The following is a 21,021-nucleotide window of genomic DNA, read 5'->3' on the forward strand; positions in this document are numbered from 1 at the left end:
ACTAACGTTTTGCCTTATGAAGAAACAGATTTGAAGTAGATGTAAAATATATCTGAAATTGTTTTCACCAGTGTGCAAACAGTTTTCAGAAGAGGTATCTTATGTGGGGTTATTCAGAAATATACTTGACTAAAGATCACTTTGTACATTTCATCAATGTAGATCCTCAGACAGACGTAAAATTTCATGAAGAACTAACAGGGTCGCACACGGATTGGTTAACACTAAATGTTGGAGGCCGATACTTTACAACTACACGGTGGGAATATAACTTTAATTTTTGTTTTCAAAGAACTTTAGACTTCCGTGAGTCGATACTGATAATTACATTAACCACTGTATGCTCACTTGGTGAGTCTTCAGAGGGCAAATAAAAAAAATTGAAAAAAATCACTTATTTAGGAGAAAATCTTTCTGTGCAGTTATCTTATTGGTCACTATTACTGATTTTAAAACAGTTTTCAGATAGTATTAAAAACTTGGTGGAAAATTATACTTGGAATCTTCTCTACTGTATTTTTTTAATCCATCAAATAAGCTCTCTCCTTGTAAAATGTCTTATGAGAATAAATTTGACCTAATACACTATACATGTTATGAAAATAGGTCTGGTACAGCATTGTAATTTAGAGAAATGTCTCAATCTCATCACTTTCATAACTGTAGGTACAGGAAATTCTTGATTTGTTGTAATGTACCTCTTGAGCGAGACAAGCTAAAGATAAATTGAGTTTGCTTTGTTTTCCAGGAGCACTTTAGTTAATAAAGAACCTGACAGTATGCTGGCCCATATGTTTAAAGATAAAGGTTGGTATTTTGAAATAGACGTATTCCTTAAAGTTAGCAGAAACACTGTTAATTTTTTTTTAAAGACACCCCCTCCTTATGTGTATATGTTAGAGTACCAAAACAGAACTTAGAATGCTTTGCATTTCACCAGTTGTGCTTAAAGTTTGTATGACATCTTGAAAACGTAAATTACAACTAGTAATACTTATGAATGCTTTTAGTTGCATCTCACCCTGATTTGACCATTGTTTCAATTAATGCAATCAATGTGCTAGCACTGTTCAAGAGACAAAAATACAGTCCATGCTCCAGTAAAACTAAAACAGTCCAGTTCTGCTCCGATTTATATTGATTCACCTGCTGGTTCTTACGCTCTAACACAGGGGTCCCCAACCTGGTGCCTGCGGGCGCCATGGCGCCCGCCGGGGTATCTAAGTGCGCCCGCATACTGGCCGGCGGACGAGCATCCGTCAAAATGCCACCAACAAGCAGCGTCATCCAGAGGTATCGCCGCCGGAATGCCGCTGAAAATCAGCGGCGATGCCTCTGGATGACGCTGCTTGTCGGCGGCATTTTGGCGGCGACACCTATTGACGTTGCCGCTTGCCAGCGACATTTCGGCGGATGCTCGTCCGCCGCCATGGTCCTCCGTGGCTCGTCGTCTGGCGCCCACCAGACGAAAAAGGTTGGGGACCGCTCTAACATAAATTGTGTTTTGGATTCACAATTGTCCCCTCTTTTTTTTTTTTTTTTTTTTAGTCTCCGTTCTCTTCCAAATTGTGTCCCTTTCAAGTCAATCTTTTATTTAACTCATTACAATCTGTTACTTTGAGTGGTGTGAGGATACTGTGTGGCAGTAGTAATCTGAATATGAAAAGTTATCACTGTATCAAATTTAATACAATGCATATTTTTTTGTGTGCAAACAGATGCCTGGGGGAATAAGCAGGATCACAGGGGAGCATTCTTAATTGATCGCAGTCCAGAATACTTCGAACCAATTCTGAACTATTTGCGTCATGGGCAGCTCATTGTAAACGATGGCATTAATTTGCTAGGTGTGTATTATCTGTGTGACATCCCTAAAATTTATTCAACCTCAAAGGTTAAACTCTGCCCCTAGGTACATCTATTGGCGTCAATAAGAGTTGTATATGTATATCTGAGGGGTTGTAGACGTTTTAAAAACTTTGGTACATTTGTTATTGATTAAGTTTAATTCTGTGATTTACAGTTGAATGAAAATAAAATATTCGTACTTATTCAACTTGAGGGTTGTAAGGATTCTTGGCATGCCCTAACCTATTACTATAATTCTTGGTTTGATTCCTTAACCCGCATGTACTCCAGATCTTTTACACTGCTTCTATTGGAAAAACACCATTACTAAATTGATGGATGATTTTCCCTTTAATCTGTGGATAAAGTCTCCTTTCCTCTACCCCAATTACATCTAATTAATGTATATGGTTGACAGTTGTATTATGTATTTCTTGGAGATGGTTTTTGTCTTCCTGAGAGTTTAAAGATTAATTGGGGTGGGGGGAATTGAATTTATGCACTTGCAATCCTGGGGACAGATCTTGCACATCTTGGGAGGTTTTAAACTTCCTCATATTCCAGCGAAGGAGGGAGCTTGGCATCATTCAGGAAAGGGCCCTTATTTTCTAAATAGCCAAGTAACTTTTTCTTTTATTAGGTGTTTTGGAAGAAGCCAGATTTTTTGGTATTGATTCATTGATTGAACATCTGGAAGTAGCTATTAAGGTAACTTTTGTATTGTATTTGATTGTACGTCTTGGGTTTTTTAAAAAGCAATTTTAGCTCTCACTTCTATAAATATTAGTTTTAAACTCTTTGATTTAACTCGCTTGCAGAATTCTCAGCCAGCTGAGGATCATTCTCCTATATCCCGGAAGGAATTTGTCCGATTTCTGCTGGCAACCCCAACTAAGTCTGAACTGCGCTGTCAGGTATAATACAAACATTGCTTTGAACTAGAGTCCAATAGTAAAATGCCCTACATCTCATGTGACAATTAGTGATGGATGTGTCCAAGCCATGTGTGTGGATTTTTCCTTTTTTCCCTTTTAATTCCTTTTAAATGTGAGACAGGAGGTTTTGATTCAAAGATAAGGCTGATCCAGAACCAATCATGCAGGGGAAAAAAAGCCCTTCCATTTTGCTTTTTGTCTTTTATTATTTTAGGTTGAAGGTTTCATGTAGCAGCCATTCATCGAACTAATCAGTTCCCTATTTAAATGCAAAATAAACTAACATAACCGAGGACAATGTATGAGGTTTTGCATTTACATTTCATTAGCTCTCTATGGAGCAGAAGGTGTACTTGCGTATATTTTTCTTTGGTTTAAGGGACTGAGAACACTGGTTAGCCTTTGTGTAATGTTGTAAGCTCCTTACGTAAATTCACCTGTTTGAGAACATATTTAAGGTCTGAATTTAAGTACACCTCTACCCCGATATAATGCGACCCAATATAACATGAATTCGGATATAACGTGGTAAAGCAGTGCTCCGGGGGGGGCGGGGCTGCGCTCTCCAGCGGATCAAAGCAAGTTCGATATAACATGGTTTCACCTATAACGCGGTAAGATTTTTTGGCTCCCGAGGACAGCGTTATATTGGGGTAGAGGTGAATAAGACAAAATGAAGGTAAGCGTCTAATGTTTTATCTTATATGCACAAGAAAAAAAAAAAGTGTATGCAGATGAAATAGAATTATAAAGTTTTTCAAGCAGATTGTAATAGTAAATGTCTAGGGCTTCAGTGTTTTATAAATAAACAAATTTTATTTGTAACTCTTCTTACATAAGCTAATGCTCCAATACCTCTCTGATGAAAATAATATTTATATCTTAGAAATGGGAAACTGAGTCAGAAAGATTGTGTCAGAGGTCACAGAGAGGGAGGGTGTTAAAGCTGGGATTAGAACTCTGAAGCTTCTACCTCAGTTTTGTGCTTAGACCACTGGACTAAACCTCATCTTCAACTTCTGTTTTTGTTTGTTTGTAGGGTCTAAATTTCAGTGGTGCAGATCTCTCTCGGTTAGATCTTCGATACATAAACTTCAAGATGGCTAACTTAAGCCGCTGCAACCTAGCCCATGCCAACCTTTGCTGTGCAAATCTTGAACGAGCTGACCTCTCTGGATCAGTGCTTGATGTGAGAATTGTGTCTTGGGAAAGGCTGAGCTGTTCAGTGTTACATAGTCTAGAAGAGCAATATTGGGAACAAATACAAAGTAGCCACATTTGTTTTAAAAACCTTTTTCAAGCTCTTGAATGTATAGATCACTTTACAACTCTTATTTAAAATGTTTGATTACACACAGACTTGATCTGACCGACTTTGCATAGTTTTTAGTGCCTGATAAGTTTATAGTTCATCCCAAAGTTTTAATTTCCTTCCCTCCCCAAATCAGTTTCTATGGAAGCATAGGCCTAAAGTAAATAGAGCTTTAGGTCTTGAGCTTGCATTGGGTCTCTTGAAGAGCTGCTGTGTGCTATTGCATTACTCACCATTCTAGGAGGTTGGCAGGGGAACAGTGTTATAAGCTTTCACTCCTCCTCCTTAGATGGCACGATATGCTGTGCCATAATGGGTTTCAATGCCTTATTATAAGGCTATGTCTACACTACCACTTACGTCGGTATAACTTATGCTGCTTAGGGGTGTGAATAAGCCACCCCCTTGAGTGACAGAAGTTACACCAATCTAAGCACCAGCATGGACAGTGTTATCTCAGCGGGAGAGCTGCTACCGCTGCTTGTTGGGGGTGGATTAATTAAGTTGATGGGAGAGCTCTCTCCCATTGGCTTAGAGCAGTTACATTAGAGAATTTACAGAACTTACTGCTGCAAGCTCTGTAGTGTAGCCATAGCCTAAGATAAATGATATGATCGGACAAGCTGTTCTTACCTTTTGGTCTCTGCAGTTCTCTGAGCTGTGTGTAGAATCTTACTGATAGCATGTACATTTTTCTTTGCCAGTGTGCAAACCTACAAGGTGTAAAGATGCTCTGTTCCAATGCAGAAGGGGCATCGCTGAAAGGATGTAATTTTGAAGATCCCTCCGGCCTTAAAGCTAACCTGGAAGGTAACAAAAATAGTCTCTCTCTCTCTGGTTTCCACTTGCTTTGGGAGTCATACAAACATAAAAGTGCAAGCGATGCTGTGACTTATGTTAAATGGTACATGGCAGAGTTTCAGACTTATCTTTGAGAGGAGGCTTTGTCTAGTGAATTGAGAGCATGGTACTGGAAGGCAGGAGCTCCTGAGTTCTAGTCTTGTTTCTGCCATGACTTGCTTTGAGTTTGGGCAAGTCCCAAAAGCCCATGATTACCCTAGCTTTGTGCAGGGGATTGGCTGTGTGAATTTCACCCTTGAGTATTTTTTGTTGTTGTTGACCTATTGTTTGTGTATTTTAGGTGCTAACCTGAAAGGTGTTGACATGGAAGGAAGTCAGATGACAGGAATTAATCTAAGAGTTGCAACTTTGAAAAATGCAAAGCTGAAAAACTGTAACCTCCGAGGAGCAACTCTGGCAGGAACTGACTTAGAAGTGAGTAATGTTTTTTTGTTTCATACACAGTAACTTGTTTAACTAAGCTGCGAGTAGAATTATTAGACATCAGCATCGATAGAGGGTCTTAGCAAGGTTAATTCCTTTCAGCTGGGTTATCTATTAAAGGGAATACAAGGATACTTTAAACTGGGAGCAATGAAGAGGCACTGATTTTAAGTATAGCAACTGTCAGTTTTCTTTTATTTGTCCTTTTATTTCCCCAAATGCCCCTATCTCAGTCTGTCAGTACTTTTGATCTTACTTCACACTTGCCCCAGAGGCTGAGGAATAAAGACTTCAAACCGTAGTTTTTTCAGCTTGCCAAAAAGATTTTTGGCCTTTCTTCCAAAGTGACACACAGATCTGAATGTGTATGGAGATTTTATTACACTTAACTTTTAGTGTTAGATCATGCACTCATTGAAGACAGTTGGAGCTTTGCTATTAACTTTACTGGGGAGAATCATGCCACATTCAGCAGGGTCGCATGGGGAAGCCTGCCTTGCTGTTAGAGGTCATGCAATATGCCTTAAGTGTCTATATTGTAGAAAAATTACTTCTCTTAATTGGTATGTTCACAAGCACTATAAAACTGTTAAGATGGAAGAAATTGCTGATATGCCCCTCAGTTATGTCTGCTGGCACGGCAACCATTCTTATTTCCATCAGCTTTGTTCAATGTGGTTCAAATGCCTTAAAGGATGCTAGTTTGAGATGAGGTATTTATATTGTATCTTATCAAATTCCTTCACTAAAAATAAATTTGACTGTAGCTGCTTGTGGTAAGCAACCAAAGTCTCAATCTGAAATAGTTTACGAGGAGTAGCTAATTTAGGGTAATATCATGGCATCCAACTAATTCTAGCTTGCTCTAACTACCATTCTGCAGAAGCTGGGAGTACTTTTATACTAGCTTAAACTCTCATAAAAGGATTTCTTTGTACGCTTAACCTGAGAGGCTTTTCTTTTATATCCTTTAGAATTGTGACTTATCGGGTTGTGATCTACAGGAAGCTAATTTGAGAGGCTCTAACGTAAAAGGAGCTATCTTTGAAGAGATGCTGACGCCTTTACACATGTCTCAGAGTGTCAGATAGGACCTGGCACAGTTGACTGGAAGAATACTTGCTGAAGAGGAAGAAATGAAAACACTTATCGTGACTTTCTTTCTCTACCCACTCCCTTTATAATCTAGACATACCATTTATTAGACAATAACTTATATCCTCAGTAGTGCCTAAGGAAACACCTCTGGTCACTTTTGGGGGGAGGGGGCTTTTATTTAATAGGTGTAGGAATAGACATTGTTGCTACCTTTTGAATGGAGATAGGGAAGTGGGCTAGTTTTAGAACCAGAATGTTATGTATTTTTTTAAAATAGTCTTGTTTTAGCATCACCTCATTTTGGAATGCATTTTTAGGATTTTAATTTATAAAGCACAATATATGCAATTATATTTATTACATTTGTATCTGCAATATAAATATATGAAATGTTAGTCACATACAGTAGCAGAAATGTTCAGGTTTACAATTAGCATTAGTATATTTACAGTTAGTTTCTTTATTCATGCACAGCATATTAAATGATGAATGTGGTGGGGATAGAGTTCCCAAAACATTTTTTCCAGGTACTTTCTTTTGGGAGGGGCAGGGGGAGTGACAGCATTTAAATAAGTCATCACAGGTAACACTGCCTGGTAGTAGCTTGAATTTAGGTATGCAGTGGCTCAACCAACTTCTGAAATATACAGTGGAAGCATCTTTGCAACTCTATCTTCACTAGAAAATCTTCATGCACAGCAGAGCTTTGTTATAATCAGAACTTAAAGGAGCATGTTCCAAGACGCATACTACTTATTTAGTCCTTTCGATGTCAGTGTGGAGTGCTGACAAGTGAAAAATCTATCTAGCTTATTCGTGTCCCTTCTAGCACCAAGCCTAAGTGCATGTGGTTTTTTTTGTTTGTTTGTTTTTTTTTAAAAAACAGGAAATTAAGTGTGGATTGGGAAGGGGAAGACAGTTTATTCCTCCAGCAAAGTAGACACAGTGCCTGATGCCCAGCCTCTCTCTCCATGGTCACTACTGCTGTGTATGGAATGGCCACTGTTGCCCCTGAACATATGCTATGCAAGCATTCTGTACACTGAAACCATGGATAGCACGGACCTTCCCCCGTGCTCCTTGTTGGGCCTATTCAGAGCAACCATGGGAGCCACTTCCCTGAGGCAAAACTCCTTTCCTTTACCCCTCTCTATCTGTTAGTGCACAGGGAACTATGGAGTTTCTGCAGTGCAGAAAGCCTTATGGGGTCTCCATCCAGCAATGAATTTCACTTAGGGTGACCAGATGTCCTGATTTTTATAGGGACAGTCCTAATTTTTGGGGCTTTTTCTTATATAGGCTCCTATTACCCCCGCCCCGTCCCAATTTTTCACACTTGCTATCTGGTCACCCTAATTTCACTCAAGAAGCTGTTTCCACTGTAACACCAGTTGAGACCCTCTCATATGTCTCTGTGATTATTCTGTACACAATCAAACAAGCACAGACTTTTTATACCAAATAAAACTGGGTGCATCAAGAATACTTACCTCACTAACTTAAAATACCCCAAAGTCAAAATCAAAGGAAATACCAATCTTACTGGAAGATAGGAACAAATGTAGCATGATGTTAAACTTGCAGAGCTTGCCATTGTTAACCGTGATCTAAATTGTCACAGCTACTTCAGTGGGTCACCTTTTTAGCTCTAGAAGTGCAGATCTACCGTCTTCTGTACAAGGAAGGTGGTGTGGTCTTAATCGTTACAGCAAAACCATTTATTTTCCTAGGAAAGATGAGCTCCCAAAAAGTACATGACGGGGGGAATGGGGCTGTATTGGGTTTGACTTCTTCATGTCACGTGACCTTCTTGGGCTCGAGGTCACATAGCCAATTGGAGCAGAATTGGGATTTGTCAGGCTCTTAGGCCTTTTGACTTATTGGACAACACTTACCTTCATGGCAAAAAGTTGCATTATAAATATAGGGTCATTTCTTAATGTACCACTTTCCTTAACAGTGGGGTAATGTACATGCATTGAAGGAAGAAGGGCGGGTATAGCTGGAGAAATGTACTTAATTAAATGAATTATTTTTGTCATTTTTGTAGCTGGCAGAGGTAGAATATTGTATGGGAGAAATCTATTTTCATAATCAGTGTGTATAAATTCTATTTAAACTTTCACTGATAGTCACTTGAATACTCACAGCAGAAGGCATTGTTCACTTGCAAACACGTTTAAGGTACATCTTTTGCTGTGACAAGACTGCAGGAATAGCCCAAAATGGCATGTTCTGAAAATGCAGGTTCTAGCCTAATGTAAACTGGCTGCATCAATAAATAGTATAAAATGTTTATACAGAGTCTTGTTTTTTAATTGAGTAAAGTTGTGAAAATATAAGCTGGAAAAAGTCTTATTTGCAAGTGAAAGGCAAATTAGGCTTTGTACTAAAAACATTAGTGACCAGACCTTGAAAAATGCGGAGCAGACTTTCAAGAGCGCTCAGCTCCCTTTTAGGCATCGTAACTGGGGGCCAGGGTTTTTCAGGACTTGGCCCCTGGATCACTATAGGAACTGGTAGGTCCTGAACACTTTTGAAAATCTGGCTCCAATTGTGTTGGCGGGGCACTTGGAAATCTGGCCCTGTGTGTCTGCAAAGCCTATCTGTTCTTGATTTGAGGAAAGGGTGTGAATTCTATAACACAAGAAATAAACAAAAACTGTGCAAGTCCTTTCCTATGTTATGTAACTTACCCCCTAGGTATTATTTTGCTTAATAAACCATTTTAACAGCTTGATTAGTTGTATCAGCAGGAGTCGTGTGTTAGCCCTTCCTGCTGAGATGTTACATTAGGACAGAAAATTGCTTTTCCCAAAGTAACTAAATCCTCCTTAAAATACTTTAATCTTTATCAAATTATTTTTTAATCCATTAATCAGAAAGGGGCTAGGAGGACTGTGAATGGGCTACTAAACAGGATGGAGTGGGTATTTCACTACTTACATCAAAATGGAATGCATGGGAGCAAACAGCTGGATAAAAATTCAGATTTCTGCAGCTAAATTTGAGTTTCACCCCTCTTTATAGGCGTCTATCAGCATATTTATAGTCTGCAATGCCTTTCACCTCCAAAAGGTGTAAGGGTCACTGCCTAAAGACATCAATATTGTTTATTACATAGTACCCGGGAGCCCCAAGTTATGGACTAGCACCCCATAGTGGTAAGTGTTGTAGAAACACAGAACAAAAAGACGGCCCAGGCCCCAATCTAAGGGTACATCTATACTTACCGGAGGGTCCGGCGGCAGGCAATCGATGTTCTGGGATCGACTTACCGCGTCTCGTGAGGACGCGATAAAATCGATCCCTGATCGCTCTGCCGTCGACTCTGGAAATCCACCGCGGCAAGAGGCGGCAGCGGAGTCGACGGCAGCGGTCGACTTTCCCCCGTCCTCCCAGCCGGGTAAGTCGACCTAAAATACGCAACTTCAGCTACGGTATTCACGTAGCTGAAGTTGCGTATCTTAGGTCGACCCCCCGCTGTAGTGTAGACCTAGCCTAAGTAATATAGTTGTCTACTGAATCATCTAAATTATACTTTGAACTTTAGAGAACCAAGAATCTCAAAGCACTTAAAAATATTGACCACATTTTCAAAAGGGGCAGTTTTTCAAAGTATCTCCGCCCCCAGGGGGCACTCAATGTACTGAGCACTTTGCACATCTGGCTGCTTGTTTGGGTGCCTAAATGGAAGCTGAGCACTTTGTAAAATGTGGCCCCTGAGGTCTGATGTACAGAGATGCTTGGCCTTTAACAAACTGAATTCCTTGTACATTTAAACTGTTGCATCTCACCAACTCCAAACTTACCCAGGATGTACTTTCTATTTAAAATAATTAAGAGCCATTGAAAAGAAAAATGAGGATTTTTCCCTAGGGAACCTCTGATTTATGGCTTCTTAAAATAAAGACTGTTTATGGCTCTTAGTGACAACACTCAGCTGAATTTAATAGCTACACCTGGAGTGTTTCAATTATGTGCTTCACTTCTGGTACGCTATAGCAAATTGTAAGAACAAAATTGCAGTCCACATGAGACAATTAAATTGTCACCTGCAGGGAAAGCGTCAGTATTAGGAAGGTTGGGAAGGTACGTGTATATAAAAAGCAAGCTGGCAGGTACAACATGTAGGATATATTCCGAAGAAGCAGAGTTGGGATTATTCATTCAGCAGCGCCTCTCATCAAGCAGGTAATGTACTTGAACCAGACCATGCATTAAATTTTGGATGCTCAGTGTCTCAAGATACTTGACTAGGAAAGACTGCAGAGCATTTTTCAAGGACTGAGGTACTAAAACAGAAACTGATTAAAGGAAATGGATCAGTTGCATGGGCCTGCACCAAAACCCTGGGATCTGGATGCTCCCGAAACTCTGGGGAGGCGTTCAAATTTTGCAGGTGGCCCTTCTTTATAATGGGCTAACCCTAAATCCTGGAGTTAAACACATCCAGCCTTTTTAGAAATAACTTGAGCTACAGCTGGATTTCAGGTGCAGCGGGCCAGAATTTAAGATGCATTCCAGAAATACAAACACTGTCATGATTTTGTAGTAACAGAATTGAGCATAACCTGAATGTAATAAACTGATTATTGAATAATCAGGTGTGGGGTGTGTGGGGGATTTGTAGCCAATGGATTCTCAGCAGCTTTTTGCAAGTATAGGTGCAATTTGTCTTTTTATAGAGTACCCACCGCCTTTGTTCAGTCCCTGTACTATTTTCGCATTCATATTTTGCTTTCTGGTAGAATGGAGGAGACCAGGAAGCTCTTTGTAAGGTTCCTCATGTTTATTCTGTCTATGGAGATTTGCTTGGCTCAACACTGGTCTTATGGCCTGCAACCGGGAGGAAAGCGGGATGCTGAAAATCTGGTAGAATCATTCCAAGAGGTAGGTTCTTGGTTTTAAAATGACACTTTATTCATTGTACCTTACCCCACATGCCCTCCGGGGGATGCGAGCAGAATAGCAGCCTTAGAATCTAAAGGTATGTCTACACTGCAGTTAATCAACCACTGATTCCCATTAGCTGAAGGGCTGTGGGGCTATACAACTGCAGTATAGACACCCAAGCCCAGCTGTCTACATTGCAGTTTTATAGCCCTGCAGCCTGAGCTGGATCTAGCTCACGCTGGCCAGCTGCGGGTGGATAATTGCAGTGCAGACATCCTTTAGGTGACATGGGACATCTAACGAATTTTCAAAACTTTTTGGAAAATTTAGAAAATTTCATTGTAGTGAAAGAGGCCAGCTTGACAGTCCTGGAAACCCAATTCTAGCCATAGAAGAGAGACAGTGGCAGCTTCCCCTAGCTGTCTAAGCACTGCTGTGCGTTTTATTTTAAAATCTGAGCATCTCATGTTTGACAGGAGGGAACACCTCTAAGAATGAGAGGGAAATATGGTTTCCAGTTTCAGCCAGTCAATAACTTCTCTGCTATATTGTCAGCTAAGGTTCCAATCAGCTATTTTGTTATGGCAACACTCACTCCACTTGAGCTCAGGGAGGACAAGGAACAGCTGCCCTCTGGTAATTGGTCACTGTAGCAAAGCGAAGACTCACCAGTGCAGCGCCTCCTGCTGGTCGTCTGGGAATTAGCTCTTTTCCAGTGTATAGAGCACCCTCTGCAGGCCGGTATCTCACCTGCCGCTGGCCCCATGTCCCTCCCCGTGCCCCTTTACCTCAGGGTTCTGCCCCCAGCAGTAACCCACAGTCTGGGTCTCCCCTCCCAGGGGAACCCCCAACCCTCTAGCCCCACCTTGCCTCAGTGGCTACTGACAGTCATTCTTCTCTAGCCCCCGCTCACTGGGGCAGACTGCAGTCTGTCATGGCCACTCATCATAGGCAGAGGCAGCTGGTCTGACCTCCTTGCCAATCTCTGTGCTGCACCTCCCATCCCCAGTACCTGCATAGGCCTTTACCAAGGCCTCAGCCTGGGGAGTTGCCAGACTGGAGCTCCCCAGCTCTGCTCCAGGTACCCTTTTCTCCCCGGCAGCTAGGTCTTTCTCTCGCCACAGCTAGAGAGAGACTGATCTAGCGCCTCCCTGAGCCCTTATAACAGGGTCAGGCATGGCCCCAGCTGTGGCTGTTTCCCAATCAGCCTAGCCTTTTCTCTCCGGAGAGGGTAACTGCCCCTCTACTGTCATATATTGATCCCGGAACCCAGTAGGTACTGTCATATGTTGACCATTCACTTGGATTCAAACTAGTAACCAGAGCTGAAAGCCTCTGTCCACCATTTCCATTCGTCAGAGTCTTCTAACCTCTCTGATTCATCTCTACTTTCATGAGCATTTCTGAAATTTACTATAACAAAAGTGGGATAACACTGGTTCTATGCAGGGGGAGGGAGAATGGTGAACTTGTGAAGTAGAAAAGCATGTCCGTCTAGCATAGTAGAGTGGTCCTCTAGCAGAAGATTCTTTCCATGAGATTTGTATCCTCTTCCAATTCAGATTGCTAGTGAAATGGAAAAAATAGGTGAACTGCAGCATTTTGAATGCACTGGCCCACATCAGCGCTCCATGCTCGGTGGTCTGAAGGGAGCTCTGGTAAGTAAAGCTTTGATTTATTGTGATGGAAACTCAAAGGACCACCAAATGAAAAAATAAAATCAAAGTCAGATAAATTTTACCTTCATCCCAATTCTATGCAGCATTCAGAGTTTGTTAATCCCACAGAATAACTCTGCCAGCCGAAGGATCAGGCCATATGGATGCTGCTCCCCCTAGCATGTCCCGACTGTGGAGTCTCTATTCTGGTACAAGCTCCAAAGCAAAAATAGCAGAACCTTAACGAACAGACCAGCAGAGCCCCCACAGGCAAGTGCAGAGAAGTCTAGTGTCCAACCTAGAATTTTGGGCAAAGGTTTTCAGACATGACCAGGGGTTTTGGGTGCCTCCATTTTCATGTGTCCAACCGCACTTTAAATGAGACAGATGCTCAGCACTGTCTGAAAATCAGACCCTTTTGCGATGTTTCAGGGCAGGCACCTAAATACTGAGGCATCCAAAATCACTAGTCCTGTTTGAAAAGCTTGGCTTTCCTATTTACCCACTGCTAAGTCTCACCTTCAACCGACTGAACAAAAGCAAACCTCGGCTAGGAGACAGCTCTGGAAAGTTGCAGTACTCAGAGGTTTGCAGAACATATGGGCCAAACTCTGACAATGCAGATGTGTACATAAGTATGCTTTGACTTCAAATGCAAACTGTATGTTCAAATTACTTTAATTGTGAACTCTTTGGGGCAGGGGTTTTGTACAGCATCTTGCACAATGGGGTCCTGGCCCATGGCTGGGCCTTCTAGTCTCTACTCCGATACGAATAATGAATAATAATTTCTGAAAGTATTAACACAAAGATCTTTCTCCTGTGAAAACCTTTATCGGGGAAGTGGAAAGAGCAGGCAGTGAGTCATTTGAATGCTTCTTACCCATGTAGGAGGAAGTCCTTTCCTTTCTTATAGCTGAAAGCTCACTAATTGGATTTCAGGTTTGCCAACCTCAAATTACTTTTAAAATATATTTGCATTGTTACATGATATGATGAAAGAAGAGTTTAATGCAGAAGCTTAAGAATTTATGCCTTGGGTATTAACTGTTATGTATCTGCTTCCCCTGTAGTCATACACACTGTGGCCCGTGGACCACCAATTGTCCACAGCCCACTTGCTACGGTCTGCAGTGAGCTGGCTGGTCATTTGTTGCTGGCTCCTCATTTCCAGCTGCTGAATGACACTGAAAATACGTTCAATCTTTTCCCTATATAACTTTTCCATGTAACCGATTGTTGTAGTTGCTACAGGGATGTTATGCAACCAACCTGTGGAAAACAAGGTGATCCACACAAAAATGAATGTGTCCAGAGGGGGGACGCTTTCAGGGAGGCTAATCTCAATGGTTTCCCAGAGGAAATACATCTATAGGCTGAAGGGTAGAGCAATCTCTTTGCCAGAGGTCCCCAAAGTATGGGGGGAGGGTACGGATAGGGGTAAGTGGGGGATGCAAGATAAAAAGTTTGTGGACCACTGCTCTGAGATTAAATCGCTGACCTCTGAGGTAGTCAATTAGTTGCATTGATACCAGAATTTATCCTCTAGACCCTACATTTACAGAACAGAGTGAGACGGAAGGATAGGCCAGTGGTTCGTGGGTTAGCATGAGAATCAGAATGGGATTCAACTTCATGCTCTGCCACAGACTTCCTATGTGAGCTTTGGCGAGCCACTTAGGTGCCTAAATTCCTTTAAAATCTGGCCCTATGGAAGCAGCCAGGCACCTAGTGGGATTTTCTATGGGAATTAGACATGTAGGCTCTTTTGAAAATCCCACTATGCACCTATATACCTTTAAAAAACTGGGGCTTAGTGTCTCTGTAAAATGGGGATAACCACATTTTCCTACCTCACAGGGGAGTTGAGAATAAATACCTTAAAGATTGTGAGGTGCTTGCATACCATAGTAATGGGAGCCCTATAAAGTACTTACCTATTATCGTGTCAAGTATCGGGGGTAGCCATGTTAGTCTGTATCTACAAAAACAACAAGGAGTCTGGTGGCACCTTAAAGACTAACAGATTTATTTGGGCATAAGCTTTCGTGGGTAAAAACCTCACTTTATTTGGGCATAAGCTTTCGTGCATCTGAAGAAGTGAGGTTTTTACCCACGAAAGCTTATGCCCAAATAAATCTTAGTCAGTCTTTAAGGTGCCACCAGACTCCTTGTTGTTTACCTATTATAGTTTGGGAGAAAGACAGTATATTTCCCTAGACTAGATCAATAGAATCTCAGGCTACAAGAACAATAGATGTGGCAAGGTAGGTCAGTACCTGAATGGCAGACTAGATACTGCAGGAAGTGGTGCTGTGATAGTCCTGAGATATGCCATAGCAGAAAGTAAGATGTTAGCTCTGGTATTCTGGTCAAAGGCTACATTTGTATAGGGACACTTAACATATTGATACTTCAAATGACTACATTTCCTCACTACTTGTCCTAAACTGTTGTTGCTATTCATTGTTCAACAGTCACTGTGTTGCACTCCAGAAACAGCTGCATTTCAGGGGCAGGCAAACTGCTAGATCAGTGGTTCTCAAACTTTTGTACTGGTGACCCCTTTCACATAGCAAGCCTCTGAGTGCAACCCCCCCCTATAAATTAAAAACACTTTTTAATATATTTAACACCATTATAAATGCTGGAAGCAAAGCAGGGTTTGGGGTGGAGGCTGACAGCTTGCGACCCCAAAGGGTCCTGACCCCCAGTTTGAGAACCTCTGTGCTAGATGGAGGAGTGGGATGAAAGGAACTATTATAAATGTAAGTTATGGTGTACTGCACTAGCACCTACATAAGCGGCTGGCAGAGATCCGCTTAGTTCAGATTTATGCAGGTCTAGCCCTCTTCCTGATGGAGACCCTCCATGCAGAATATTTTAGTATTTCACCTGGCCTTAAAATTCCAAACCAAGTAATTTTTCCTCTTTAAAAAAAATCAAATCATACAATGTGTGTTACAGGCAAGTCTGATTGAAGGAGACGCAGGGCGAAAGAAGATCTGAATTCATGAAGGCAAATGGAACAAAGGACCCGTTACTGTAACATTTTAAAGCAATGATTTAGCTCTAAGGTCTGACCTCTGTTTGGATTACAGTGTCATGTGCATAAATGTTCAAATACAAAAACCATATAGAGATGTTGGAAATATTTTTTGGTGTAGAGTATTAGCTCTCGCATAAGATAAATGACCGCTTGGGGCAATGCACCAGGATTCAAGAGACTTGGGTTCTACTTGCCACTGATCTGCTGTGTGACTTTTCACGTGTACAAACAGTGTCTAGCAAAATAGGCCCGCATTGTTTGTTGGGGCCTTTGGACGTTAGTCTAATACATGTAAGTTACCTACTATTAAACAACACACAATTTCACTTGCATTTCAATAGTCCATGCATGGAAGACATTTAGGGTGTTTTTTCCTGGTTTACTCAATCTACATTTATTTAAAAAAATATTTACAAACTTTACAACAGTAAACACGCTGTTTTCAAAACACGTACATTTGTACAGCTGGCTTTACAGTCTCAGTAAATAATATGGTATTTAGTCACAGGTGCAGAATCCCTTTTCCAAAGCTTGGCTCTGGCCCTTTCTTCAGAACCAGTTTAGAAGCTGTATGTATGGGTGAGTCGGCTGCAGGGGGCTATGAAGCTACTTCCAGCCCACAGTGGTTTTAAAAACTTAAATAATCAAGTCAAGTACCTCCAAGGAATGAAACCGGTCATGTTAGGAAGGAAGCTATGCCACAACATAAAAGTAAGTTTCCCCAGCATTCAAGAGGAACATATCCCCTACTGATGGTATTAAATTGTCATAATACCAACATTATCAATTAACACATACAGGAAGATAGATTAAGCCAATATTATCTGTATACGTTAACAGTATGTGGCATTATGATCTTTTGGGATGGGATTTTCCAAAGCCCGCAGTGCTGGCCTAACTCAGTTCTCATTAGGATGTTATATTCTGTAATAGGAGAGGAGTTTACATAGACAGTGGAAGCCAGTGGGACTTCATAGAAGCTGAGGGCAAGTCTACACTACAAACGGTGCAGCTACGCCTCTGTAGCACTGTGAAGATGTTCTAAGCCAACAGGAGCGAGAGCTCACGCATCAGCTTAGTTACTCCACCTCTGCCAGCGGTGGTAGCTATGTTGGCAGGAGAAACTCTCCTACTGACATAGTGCTGTCTATACGGCCGGTATAAACTTCATCGCTCAGGGATGTGGATTTTTCACGCCGCTGAGCGACGTAGTTACACTGAAGTATGTAGAGTAGACCTGGCCCAAGTTAGGTCAACACTGGGTGTGTGCTTTTGAAAGTCACTCCCTTTAATGTCAGGAGATCAGTTCGGCCATGTTACTCAGGTGTTTTCAGGTTCCCCTGGAATCTTAGAGGGAGGTTCTTGCTGGGCAATTACAGAGTTTGGTCTACAGCTGTTGCTGGAAATGAAAACAGTGATATATATGATAGAGCAGCTTTTAACAAACAGCTGGGATTGAAAAAGGGAACCAGCAGTATTCAGGAATGTTTTCACTACCAAAAAAATAAAAATACAGTTAAATTACAAACATATCAGTCTTTTTAATATTTCCATTTACAATTATAAAAATAAATAAGGACAGTAAATCTGGAGCAATGAATCCTACATTATCACTACAAGTCTAACTCACGGTTCATTTGTGGAAGGTATGCTGGCAGGCACAAGTAGGGAAGTTTATTAGATGCAAATTTTCAACAACTCCTCGATAGGCACGGCTGCCGTGTCTGCCACTGCTGCTCCCAGAACAGTTTTCACTTGAGTCAACCTCCTTTCCTAATCTAATAATCCACTGAAAGGGAAAACTGCCCATTTCTCCCCCAGACATGGATAAGAACCTGTAATACTTTAAATCAAATTTATCCTGGCATTACAAATTTTAAAAAGCACTCAAAAAGCAAAGGTTGCGCAAATTTCTCAGTGGAAAAAATGTGAATAAACTAGCAGATTCCAAGGCCAGAAGGGAACATTGTGATCATCTAGTCAGCCCTCCTGTATAATGCAGGCCAGGGAACTTCCCTAAAATAATTCCTGTCCGAACTAAAGTAGATCTTTTAAGAAAGCCTCCAATCATGATTTAAAAGGTTCTGGGAATTGAAACATAACACTCGTTTTGAAGAGCGTAGCTAGGATGTGGGATTACCTAAATATTTTTTCAGTGCAGACTGGATTTTTGGTTTCCAGGTTTGGTTTTTTTTAATGGTAATGGTCAGCACAGAAGTAAGCTTTCATTTCTGCCATGGACTGATTACATCATGGTGGGGCTTGTCCTTGGGAGAGACTGGGTAAAATTTTCAAAAGCGTTCCAAGAATTTAGAAGCCTAATTCCCATTTTCAAAATGGATTTAGGTGCTTAAGTCCCATTTACTTTCAATGACTTTGGTTTCTGAGGGCCAGATACAGATAGGTATCTAGTGGGATTGTCAGAAGTGCCAAGGTACTTAGCTCCCATAGATTTAATCCTTAGATGCCTAAATACCTTTAAAAATCTGGCAGTTAAGGACCTATGTCTCTTCCGAATAGGGTGAACAGACAGCAAATGTGAAAAATCGGGACGGGGGTGTGGGGTAATAGGAGCCTATATAAGAAAAAGACCCAAAGATCGGGACATCTGGTCACCCTACTTCTGAAAATGGGAACAAGGCTCCTAAATCACTTTGATACTTGAAAATTTTGCCCCTTGTCTTCAATAGAGACAATCTGATTTATACCAGCTGAGGATCTGAGCCCTTGAGCACTGCACTCCAGTCAGCAATACACTTCTAAGGAAACAAACTTCCATTCATGAGCATGTTTTCCACCCAATGAAAAGAAAGGGGGTAGGAGAGGCTAACCCAAGTTAGAGACAGATTGAAGACATAGCAAATAAAAACTCCCCCAAGTATAGGCGAGAGTTTAAAGATGAAGGTAATACACAGGACCTCTCAAATCCTCCGCATCCTCCTTATGCGACAGCTGCCCTATCCCCCTCCTGTAGAAGTGAGGTCCAAACTAGAACAATCTCAAACTGGCCGGACAATAAGCCAGCAAGAAGAAAAGCCTGAATTGTGCAGCCAGCTCATCAAGGCAAACTGTGAGGAAGTTGTCAGGCAAGTTGGTGCCGGGGAGCAACCTGCTTAAGAGCTCAAGCCTTAATGAAGGCCAAGAATTAAAATGTGGCTTGTATCAGCCACAGCTCCACAAAAAAGCCTGGGGCTTCTTGAAGTTCAGAGGCAATCGACAGAGCTTCCTACAGCTCTCCTATCTGTGTTAGTCTTGGGTGATTAGTTTAGCTGCTTGGTAACTCAGGTGTTAGTACTGTTGAGTTACAATCAGGAGGGAAAGTAACTGCTGATAATCCTAACTGCTAGCAGCTATCTCTGGATGGCAGAGAGAGCGTTTTAACCCCTTACATACCAGGTACTTTGTCCATCAATCCTCTCTGTAACAAGGCTGAAAAATGGGAAAGAACAGGAATTTAAAACACAGGTGGAAGGAGGAAATGTCAGGATGTTGCTAGAGATCAGATTTGGACCCAAAATTCGGGGGTGTCTGGATTGAGGTTTTGAGTTTGGTTCATTCTAGAGTTAAGGCTGCAACGTTCTTTCCACATTTCAGGGTTGTTCAAAGCTGGGCTTTTTGATCAGGCCCATTTCTCCTTTTACATAGTTGGCAAGCACACAAAATATACCAGCGAGTAAAGGCTAATGGAGTAGATCAAAACAGAGAGAAATAAAACTAGAGATAAGCCAGACTACTGCAATATCCCTGCCTAGCTCTCTTACTCATGGTGGAAAAAGCCACTAGCTGTAGTTCTTGCAAACATTCATGCTTTCCGCCTGATATTAAGAGCGAGAGGAAATTTACCATTGCATCCATTTTGTGCTCGGAATATTCCCTCTTTTGCAAGGAAATTAAGTAAGTACGTGGCTCATACTGACTGATTGGTGAAGGACTGGAAAAGTGACTGAATTAATACGAGGTGAAATATGCACACAAACTATTCACTTGTACCAGACCCTACACTCCTCACTCAGACAAAATTCTCATGGACTTCAGTGAGAGTTTTGAGTAAGGATTTCAGGATTGTGTGCATGTGTGTATCCGGGATGGCAGGAAAAGGGTGGGTACAAAAAAAGAAAACCCTGAGGTTTTCAAGTCAAGCAATGTCTATGTCCAGGAATGTAATGTGGAACTGACAATCTCTATGATGCTCTGGGGATTGGATGCGGAGGTGGAATATGGTCAAGATGTTCAAAAAGGTTTTCAAAGCTTTCCCTGGAGAAGGCAGCTGCCCAAAAGACAGTTGTGTGTGCACTATAGCGAACACAGCTTTAGGCATATGTGATGTGACTGCAGTGTGACTTCTAAAATGTCTCCAACTTATTTTGTGATGTGAATCTGATAGGAGCCTTTAATGAATGCAATCTGTTTATGGAGCCATACGGGCAGCACAGTGAATGCAGCTTCTGCATGTTTCTGTTTTCATCCAAACAGACACCAAAGAAACATATTACAAAAGATTGGATTGTTCCAGTCTGAATAAAAATAATTACAATAAGATTGCTATACTATTGGACAGTGCTTTATTAGGCTTAAAGGCCTTTTGTTTTTCAATGAGGTAATGAAACTAGTTTGTATAGCAATAGCAGGAGAAATTATGTTGGAATGGCCTATGTTTAAAATATGATAAATGTTTTGAATATTGCAGGCCACATCCTCAGCAGTGTTTTCAGTGGCTCTACATGATTTAAAACCACCTGAGGATCTGGCCTTCTAAATAGAGAGGGTCCTGAACCAAAGCTCTGCTCCACTTGCAAAGTTTGGATCCAGATCTGAATTGCCACCATGTTTGCAGGTGGATCCACTGCTAGGACAGGGCTGAACCAAAATCATCACTAGAGGCATAAGGATTCAGCAATCAGAACTTAGCAGAAAGGTTTTTGATTCAGTTACACAGGGTAT

The 21,021-nt window shown here is 41.4% G+C and overlaps 2 protein-coding genes across 2 annotated transcripts in view; both read left to right on the plus strand.

The window, feature by feature from the left end:
• The window catches only part of KCTD9 (potassium channel tetramerization domain containing 9), a 14,895-nt gene extending 7,544 nt beyond the window's left edge, over positions 1-7,351 (plus strand). The window contains exons 3-12 of the mRNA XM_024212153.3: positions 93-94; positions 136-259; positions 749-807; positions 1,719-1,847; positions 2,489-2,556; positions 2,667-2,762; positions 3,823-3,972; positions 4,800-4,905; positions 5,237-5,370; positions 6,354-7,351. Coding sequence (XP_024067921.1) covers positions 93-94; positions 136-259; positions 749-807; positions 1,719-1,847; positions 2,489-2,556; positions 2,667-2,762; positions 3,823-3,972; positions 4,800-4,905; positions 5,237-5,370; positions 6,354-6,470 — 985 coding nt within the window. The 3' untranslated portion in view covers positions 6,471-7,351. The remainder of the gene's footprint in view (positions 1-92; positions 95-135; positions 260-748; positions 808-1,718; positions 1,848-2,488; positions 2,557-2,666; positions 2,763-3,822; positions 3,973-4,799; positions 4,906-5,236; positions 5,371-6,353) is intronic.
• A 3,878-nt stretch (positions 7,352-11,229) lies between these two features.
• Positions 11,230-16,040, plus strand: GNRH1 (gonadotropin releasing hormone 1). The gene is made up of 3 exons (XM_024212151.2): positions 11,230-11,370; positions 12,936-13,031; positions 15,999-16,040. The coding sequence occupies exons 1-3, from the start codon at positions 11,230-11,232 to the stop codon at positions 16,038-16,040; spliced, it is 279 nt and encodes a 92-aa protein (XP_024067919.2).
• Positions 16,041-21,021: the final 4,981 nt, after the last annotated feature.

The sequence above is a fragment of the Terrapene carolina genome, unplaced genomic scaffold (genome assembly GCF_002925995.2).
Source record: "Terrapene carolina triunguis isolate 2854851 unplaced genomic scaffold, T_m_triunguis-2.0 Scaffold53, whole genome shotgun sequence".
NCBI classification, from domain to species: Eukaryota; Metazoa; Chordata; order Testudines; family Emydidae; genus Terrapene; species Terrapene triunguis.

What these genes read in the sequence shown, in the direction of transcription:
- GNRH1 (XM_024212151.2), top strand. Translation starts at nt 11,230, where the DNA reads ATGGAGGAGACCAGGAAGCTCTTTGTAAGGTTCCTCATGTTTATTCTG. An exon ending in TGGTAGAATCATTCCAAGAG is followed by an intron (nt 11,371 to 12,935) that starts GTAGGTTCTTGG and finishes CTTCCAATTCAG; the next exon opens with ATTGCTAGTGAAATGGAAAA. An exon ending in GTGGTCTGAAGGGAGCTCTG is followed by an intron (nt 13,032 to 15,998) that starts GTAAGTAAAGCT and finishes TGTGTGTTACAG; the next exon opens with GCAAGTCTGATTGAAGGAGA.